Source organism: Microtus oregoni, unplaced genomic scaffold, assembly GCF_018167655.1.
Source record: "Microtus oregoni isolate MIOR12 unplaced genomic scaffold, Mior012 000010F_ref0000083, whole genome shotgun sequence".
NCBI lineage: Eukaryota > Metazoa > Chordata > Mammalia > Rodentia > Cricetidae > Microtus > Microtus oregoni.
Window position 1 is genome coordinate 43234476 of NW_024543069.1, and position 9064 is coordinate 43243539.

At 41.2% G+C, this 9064-nt stretch overlaps 1 protein-coding gene across 1 annotated transcript in view; it reads left to right on the forward strand.

Moving 5' to 3' along the window:
* The window catches only part of LOC121452933 (pyroglutamylated RF-amide peptide receptor), a 30982-nt gene extending 22362 nt beyond the window's left edge, over positions 1-8620 (forward strand). The window contains exons 2-6 of the mRNA XM_041659347.1: positions 434-592; positions 2151-2212; positions 5889-6124; positions 7443-7540; positions 8214-8620. Of these exons, the coding sequence (XP_041515281.1) occupies positions 434-592; positions 2151-2212; positions 5889-6124; positions 7443-7540; positions 8214-8620 (962 nt within the window). The remainder of the gene's footprint in view (positions 1-433; positions 593-2150; positions 2213-5888; positions 6125-7442; positions 7541-8213) is intronic.
* The last annotated feature ends 444 nt before the right edge of the window (positions 8621-9064 follow it).

The window sequence follows — 9064 nt, forward strand, 5'->3', positions numbered from 1 at the left end:
CATAACCCATGCACATCTGCATTCACACACATGAACACACACACACACACACACACACAAACACACACCAATACCCCGAACTTTGATGGAAATTACTCCTTTGTTAGGATTTCAGAGAGAGACAAATGGGAAGAAAACACAAAGATTATTTCCCGGACAATCATTTCATCCCAGCTTTGCTCTTCTGAAAATAGTGGTCTGTGGGAATTTTCTGTTCATTGTTTTTGAGTCAGGGTTTTTCAATGTAGCCCACACAGGACTTGAATTCTCTCTGATTCTCCTGCCTCCATCTCCTATGTGTGGGGATTAGTATGCACCACTTTACTCTGCCACGCACACAGACTCAGAGTTAGTGGTTTGTAACATTTACAAAGAGACAGCTACGACTCTTACAGAACAGCTTTTGTATGACATGTCTGTTTCCTTGCTGCAGGTGCCTTCATCTGCAAGATGGTGCCATTTGTCCAGTCCACTGCCGTTGTGACAGAAATCCTCACGATGACCTGCATTGCTGTTGAGAGGCACCAAGGGCTTGTCCACCCTTTTAAAATGAAGCGGCAGTACACCAACCAAAGGGCTTTCACAATCTTGGGTACGTGAGCCACTTTTGGTCACTTATCAAAATATCTGATGTTGTCTGGTAGTGACGGTGTACACCTTTAATCCCAGCACTCAGGGAGGGAGAGCTTGACATATCTCTGGGAGTTTGAGTTCACCCTGGTCTACAGAGTGAGTTTCAGGACAGCTGGAGATACACAGAAAAACTGTGTCTCGAAAAGCCAATACATACATGCATATATACATACATACATACATACATACATATCTGATATTAACATTTTAGAAGTGGAAAGATTTGTTTTTGCATATGGCTTCAGAGATTCCAGTCCATGGCAATGTGGCTCTGTTATTGCTGGGCCTTTGCGGTAAAGCAGAACACGGCATGAACACGTGGTGGGGCAGTAAAGCAGAACACGGCATGAACATGGGATGGAGTGGTAAAGCAGAACACGGCATGAACATGTGTTGGAGCGGTAGCTCACCTGAAAACAGACCACAAGCACATAGACAGAAACCATCCAGGACAGGCTGGATGCCAGTGGCCTACTTCTTCCAGTCAGGCCCTACTTCCTAGTAGTCCATTCATCTATGATTCTTTAGTGGATTAATCCATTCATAAAGTTAGCATCTTCATGATCCAATAATCTCTCCAAAGTCCAAGAGCTAGCAGTCAAATCCTTCAGGACTTTGGAGGATATTTAATACTTAAATTGTAACCTTGAGTGAGGATACCAGTGTGCCACCTACAGTGTTAATGCCCTTCTTCATTATAGAATAATATCATATTTGCACAGCAGAAGGTTTTTTCCTTCATGAGTATGCATTCCTGTATAATTTAGAACTTTCGTCCTCTCTGCATTTCCCCCACACGGTCTCTCCTTTAGGTCTACCCTATTTTTGGAATATGTTATTGTGGATATAGTTCAGTTTAAGCCTTCCACTTGGAATGAAGCCATGAGTGGCATTTCCACGTCAACCCTCCTCTGACCTGAGATGAGAAGGCTCTGGGGTACAAGAGCAGAAGATTTCAATACAGAACAGGAATTGTGTGCTGGAAGGAAGCTGGGAATGGGGTGTTGTGTGGAGACGGCTCCCAGTCAGTTCACATAGAGGTTCATGTGCCTGAGAACGGAGCAGAGCCCTGCAGATGTCTGCCCAACAAGGGCACGTTCCACTCTTTTCATTTCGCTTCAGGCAATTCTAGGTCCTTAGCTTGCTGTAGCTGTCCCTGACCCAGTAAGACATGATGAATACAACATAGCCCAGAAAAAACTGCAGAACTTGAAACAATGGCCTAAACTCTAATGTGGTAATAGATGAATTTTCCCTTTTTGGCAATTATCATTGAACGCTTAAAATTTTAAGATGTTTTACAATGGTCTGAACTTATAATCATCAGATGCATAGTATACAGCTGTAGAATCATCAAAGGTGTCAAGATTAATTACTATATAATGGGAAACAAATAAGGTAGCCTTAAAAATTTAGCTGCCTGTCGCATAAAGAACACTGAAGATAGCACCCGGATAGAGATACAGCTGACCGTGGTTCCACTTTACCACATTGTGATAATGATCACATCTTCACAGGTGTGGTCTGGTTGGTGGCCGTCATCGTAGGATCACCCATGTGGTACGTGCAACGCCTTGAGGTAGGTCCGAGCCTGAGTCGCTGTCTGTGCTCCTGAGATACTTCCCTGCCTCTCTCGTCTAGCCATCTCAGGAGCATCCCGGCAAGTCTGCACTCCTCAGTTCCCTCACCGGAAATGTTTTCAATGAAATGAAATACCTTTCTCTGTTTTATTTAATTCTTCTAGATATTATATTGCCAAGACATTGATGCCTAACATTTTAAAAGATGTTTTAAGGTCACTTTGATTGAATTGATTTGATTGAATTGAACATGATTTTCCTGGTATGCTCCATTGTTTTAATATAATTGAGAATCTAATTAAAATTAAAGTGTTCTATTTTTTTCTTTTATTGAAAATAGATTTTTTAACATACATTTCCCCTCCCTCTACTCCCCCCAGTTAATTCCCCCTCCCCCTCTCATTTGGAGCTCCCCTTTTGTCTGTCATTAGAAAGCAAATAGGCATCAAAGGAATAATAACAAAATATAATAAGATAGAAAAGAACTGTTGCAAGAGGTCTCTTGTTTGTTTCCCGGTGGCCCAGCAGTTCAGAACCAAAATAATCCCACAGAAACTACATTATTAAATCACTACTTGGCCAATTACTTAAGCATATTGTCAGCTAGCTCTTACATCTAGAATTAACCCATCTCCATTATTTATATTTTACCATGAGTCTCATGGCCTACTGGCAATGTTTCAGAATGTCTGTCTCTGGCAGTGGCTCCATGGCTTCTCCTCAACTCCGCCCTCCATTCTCCCAGCATTCAGTTTAGTCCCCGCCCCACGTAGCTCTACTCTACCCTATCAGGCCAAGCCAGATTTTTTATTAACCAATGTTATTCACAGCATATAGAGGGGAATCCCACATAACCTACTCTTTTCTGTTTAAATATAAAGGAAGGTTTTGACTTTAACATAGAAAAATTACATATAACGAAAGAATTATCAAGCAAAAATTACAATTGCGATACTTATATCTACTTTATCTTTTATCATAACTATCAATTCTTCAACAAAGACTCCAGAAGGATATAATATTACCTAAGTTAACAGGAAGTGCATTGTAAGCAACTTTCAAAGCTCTAGAAATGACAGAGACATCTGTCTACCTGGACACGCACCCAAAGTTCTTCTTTATTGTTGGGGCATCCAATCTTCAGCCCACAGGCCCATAGTATCCGGCAGACTTTTCCATGAAGCAGGAAATTTCAAGGACAGTTCCGCCTATATTGCAGTCTGTCGGTCACTTTCTTTTACAAGCAGTTGTTGGTGTGAGATAGCATCTGGGTTAGAGATGAGGCGTGTGCATTTCCCCTTTCAGCTCTAGGACCTCAGCTGGTGCAGAGCCAGGCAGGCCCTGTGCATGCTGCCACTGTCTCTGTGAGTGCATATGGGTGTCAGAAATCCTTCGCCTAGAAGGCCCTGTTTCCTTGGTGTTCTCTATCCCCTCTGGCTCTTACATTCTTTCTGCCTCCTCTTCTACAGGGTTCTCTGAGCCCTGAGGGGAAGAACTTGATGGAGGCCTACCTTTTAGGGCTGAGTGTTCTGAGGTCTCTTACTGTCTGTGTAGTGGCTGGCTGTGGGTCTCTGTGTTTGTTCCCATTGATGCAGGAGGAAGCTTCTCTGATGGTGGCTGAGCAGTCACTGACCTATGAATACAGCAGAATGTCATTAGGAGTCATTTTATTGCTGTGTTCCTTTTGTATAACAGTAGCATTTGGCTTTCCTCTAGGTCCCTGGACTATCTGATCTCAGGTTCTTGGTCACCCAAGTAGCATCAGGTATGGGTTCCATCTCACGTAGTGGGCCTTAAGTCAAAGCAGACATCGGCTGGTTACCCTGAAAATCTCCATGCCTCCAATGCACTAGTGTACCTTGCAGGCAGGGCGCCACTGTAGGTCAGAGAGCTTGAAATGGGTTCTAGTTTCTGTTTCTCCTTGGCGGTGTGAAGAGTTCCTTCCAGTACCAAAAGCACTAGCCAGCAGGGTAAAGGCTCTAGGCAGACACCCGTCAGCTTCTCCATGTTCAATACATTGTGTGTGTGTTACTTGCAGCAGATTAGCCTTGCTGTCAATTTGTGGAGAGAAACCTACAATCTTTGCAACAGCCTGGGTTTTTTTAATGTTCCCCTGGCATTCTGGCCAGCAGCCCAATCAGATGCAACCCTTTCCCCGGCATTGGAAGATTCATTTGGTGATGAGAGATATCCAGTTGGGGTTTTCTCCCCTGTTATTTGGTGATTACATTTAGATCACCTTCATATATGTATATATATACACATAATTTAAGAAGTTTCTATTATTGCTCTGGGTGGTGGCTGTGCACACATTTAATCCCAGAACTTGGAAGGCAGAGGCAGGAGAATCGCTGTGAATTCGAGGTCAGCCTGGTCTACAGAGTGAGTTTTAGGACAGCCAGGGCTGTTACGCAGAGAAACCCTCTTTTGACAGAGAGAGAGAGAGAGAGAGAGAGAGAGAGAGAGAGAGAGAAGCTGCTACTGTGTGAAGTTTCCAAACATTTCCTAAGTGGACTTAAATTTCACTGTCCCTCCCCATATTCCTTTCCCACTACCCATCTGATCTTTCTGTCTCTCCACAACTATCTATTTCAGAGGTTCTCAATCTTCTTAATGCTGTAGCCCTTTACTACAGCTCCTCAAGTTGTAGGGACCCGATCCATAAAATTATTTCATTGCTATTTCATAACTGTAATTTTGCTACTGCTTTGAATCATAATATAAATATCTGATCTGCAGCCCCTGCTGGGGTCATGACCCACAGACTGAGAACTGCTGCCCTATTTCCACCCCTTCTCTATATTTTCTTTTATTGTTAACTTATGCAAAAAATGTAAGAGATTAGTTGGTTATCCTTCATAAGGCTTTTCTTGCCTGCCTCATGTTCCCAAATAAATTAAAATTTCAGTAGGAAACACATTGAGAGAGCATCTTACCCAATCTCTCTCCTTCTCCTGCCTATGTCTGGTGGGTTCAGCCATGTGTGAGGACTCATAGTAAAGAAGCCAGGGGTTCATTTGGCCCAACCTGTCTGTTGATGTGAACTTGAACATCTTTTCTCATCTACCAGAGGCACCAATCTTCAAAGGCAACAGGGCATTGCTCACAAAGCCCCTAACAAAAGTTATAAAATGTTAGACTCTTGTCTACTTTAAAAACAGAAAGGCAAATATGGAATTTTACTAGTCATGCTACATCCTTCATAAGGATACCAAGTGAAATCTGAGGATTCTTCAAGTCTATTTCTTCAAGTGATAAAACAAAATAAATTAGTTTAATTAATATTAAAAGAGACAGCAGGCAGCAAATGACATTCTCAATAGACAGCATGCTAAGTGTGTTCTTTTAGCTCACCTAAAAGTGGTGAGAAAGGGAAATAAAAGTTGAGAACGTCAAGAAATGAAAGAAACTTACACAGACCTCAATCCCATTTCAAACCTAAAAGCATGAAATTCTCAAAACCTACGCAGGTTAAGTGAGAAAACATTTTTACTACAGAGTTATGTAGGGATAAGCCCAGCTCCTTAGGGGGCATGTTCATAAAACAGTGATTCACATTTGCAATAACACCAATGGCGAATCTGAAAAGTCTTTAAAATGATGTTTTGCGGTGACCCTTGACTGCTTCTGATGTTGACCACTCGTTCTTTCAACTCCCTGTTTCTTACGACCAAGATTAAGTATGACTTCCTATATGAAAAAGAACACGTCTGCTGCTTGGAGGAATGGGCCAGCCCCGTGCACCAGAGAATCTACACCACCTTCATTCTTGTCCTCCTCTTCCTCCTGCCTCTGCTGCTGATGCTTGTCCTCTACAGTAAGATCGGCTACGAACTCTGGATCAAGAAACGAGTGGGAGACAGTTCGGTGCTTCAGTCCTCTCACGGGAAAGAAATGTCCAAAATAGCCAGGTTTGTCTCATTGAGTGCCCACCTCTGTTTAAAATTTCCAACAAGCTGTGCTAGAAGGAACAGTTGTCAAGGACGCCAGAACTCTTGGGTGATCTAGTTAAAGTAATCTAAGTTGGAGTGTTTAAACCCTTGAAGCTTGTACAATTTAATGTGTGCCAGAAAGATGGATCAAAATCTTTAGTTCTTAAATCAAAAGCGAAGCTGGGAATAAGAAGAGAATACAGATCATGGTTACATTTTCATCTTTGTATAAATATGATTTGCAGAAAGAACTATGAACTGCTATCAAGGCTCTGTGTGCATGGCGGGTGGCTCTGCTCACTGTCACCTTGCCGGCCATTGTGACAATTTTTTGCTTTCCTCCCCCATTTCCTTGATGGTTGTATAATGACATCCCTTCTCACTTTCTACCATTCAGAGACAGTGCTGACATATATAAAAATGCTTTAACCACAGCACATCGCTTATATTAAATTTGATTTCAGCATAAAAGCTATCTTTTTATCTTACTCATTAGCATCCATTTTACAGCACTATGATGCTGCGTACATAACACAAGACTCACTTTATATCTGCACTGCACGACTGTTGAAATGAAAATGAGTGATGCTTTCTGCGCACGTCCAGGGATTTGACGGGTTGTAGTTAAATCTTTCTGTACAGTGTCCTCCAGCGCCCATGTGTATGAAGACACTCCTTTCTGAATATAAGGGGTCCCCAAGAGTTCATCGTCTTGGGGATTTTATTGAATTAATGACACCCTTACCTCAGAAGAAAGGAATTCTGGAGTTGAAAGGAGAGGTGCCAAGTATGAAATTATAAAATATACAGCAAATATATAGTTCAAGTGAAGACATAACTCTACCTTATGAGAAAAATAAAGAAATGAGTTTGAATTGCTGGTAAACCAGAGTTTTAATTAAATCCTTGAAGCTTATTGTATTTGATAAATATTGATGTTTTGCTATCAAAGAAATGAGTGGTTTTCAATGCCCAGTGGCTCCTAAATCCAAACCCAAAGTCCGTCAGTGACTAGCCATCAGGAATCTTCGGGGTGCCACAACTTCTGTGTTAGCCCATTGATCTCTTTGAGTATTAATGATAGAATCCACGGCAGTGATCTAGGAGCATGCCAGACCCGCAGTGAGCACACACCATAAGCATGTTTAGTACATAAGACCATGCAGACAAGGGTGAAACAAACAGGAAACGGCCATAACCGACCTGCAGTTACGTTTGAGTAGCCTAGGCTCAACCGCTATTTCAGTCTTGCTGTTTTAATACATTTAACCAAAGCAATGCTTTCTCGTGGGTCTAGGAAGAAGAAGCGGGCTGTCATCATGATGGTGACAGTGGTGGCTCTCTTTGCTGTGTGCTGGGCCCCTTTCCACGTTGTTCACATGATGGTTGAGTACAGTAAGTATATAGCATTCTTCTTAGATGGCTCCGTCCATTTCCTGCTAGAATAGACAGGAATGGTTGTGAATCTGTTGCTATTCACTGGCTTAATTAAACACCAAGCCTCAAGCCTGCTTCTTTCCTGTTACAAGAGCGCTAGCTCCCTGTGTGGTGAGTGGTTCTCTGTGACAAGGACACTTTAGGAAATGTTCTTTAGTCATTGTATACAATAAAGAAAAACTTCCAGATTCTTCCATTCATTCCTAAAGGGGGCAATGTGGCATTTTATTAATCTTCTGTTTTTACAACTTCGACTTGCATAGTTTCAATTTAACAACACCTGGGATTTCAGCCAGCACCTCTGGATATTCTCCCTGATAAGCCAAGACTTTACAGTGGGACTGTTTCTGCATTGCAAGTGAATATTTGAAGGATAACTCCTGCTTCTAGTTTTCACAACATTTGAATTATTTAGTGTAAGTACTGTGAGCGCAGTAGCATATGCTGGACCCCAGCCTGTGTTTGTAAGAATGATCGTCATGAAGGCCATTTGTTCCCAGGTAATTGTTCCTCTCCCACAGTGGGCTTCAGAAATCTGCATGCCTTTTGTTTTTGACAAAGTCAGGTGATAAATAGTTTTTAATTTTCTTAAGAAATTCAATTCACAATCTAACGTAATATTCTATTTTAGGCAATTTTGAAAAAGAATATGATGATGTCACGATCAAGATGGTTTTTGCTGTCGTACAAATAATTGGATTTTTCAACTCCATCTGTAATCCCATCGTGTATGCATTTATGAATGAAAACTTCAAAAAGAATTTCTTGTCTGCAGTTTGTCATTGCATAAAAAAAGAACGCTTCTCTTCAGCGCAGAAGCACCAAAATTCAGGAATTTCAATGACACAGAAAAGAGCAAAGTTCTCACGACGGCAGTGTCCAGCAGAGGAAACCAAGGGAGAAGCTTTCAGTGATGCCAACATCAAGGTCAAACTGTGTGAACAGCCAGGAGAGAAAAGGCAGCTCAAGAGAGAGCTTGCTTTCTTTACTTCTGAGCTTTCTGAAAATTCAACTTTAGGCAGTGGACAGGAATTGTAATGATAACTTAATGATTAGTATCATTTGTGTGGAAAGTTATTTCAATCAAAGATTATTTTTAAATGATGCCAAAAATCAAGACATGTTTACCATCTAAACTGACAGAATTCATGGAACTATAACTTTGAAAAATTACTAAGACAGCTTTGTAGGTTATTAAGGTAGATTTATTAAAGACATCATACATAAAACATTGGTTTCAGCACGAGTTTTTAGCCATGTAATCAGTGTAAAGTGACTTTCTGTGCATTGCTAAACTGGATGGTAATTATTAAAATTACATCATTGTCTTAGCATATTAATCAGCTAAACACCATAATGTAATTTATAGTACACTGTTGAAGTTGGGGTAACAACCTTTGCAGTTGACATTTGTGCCATAATAACAGTCAAAGAATATGAGGAGTCAGGCAAATGACAACCAATAAAGCTTAAAAGACAAAT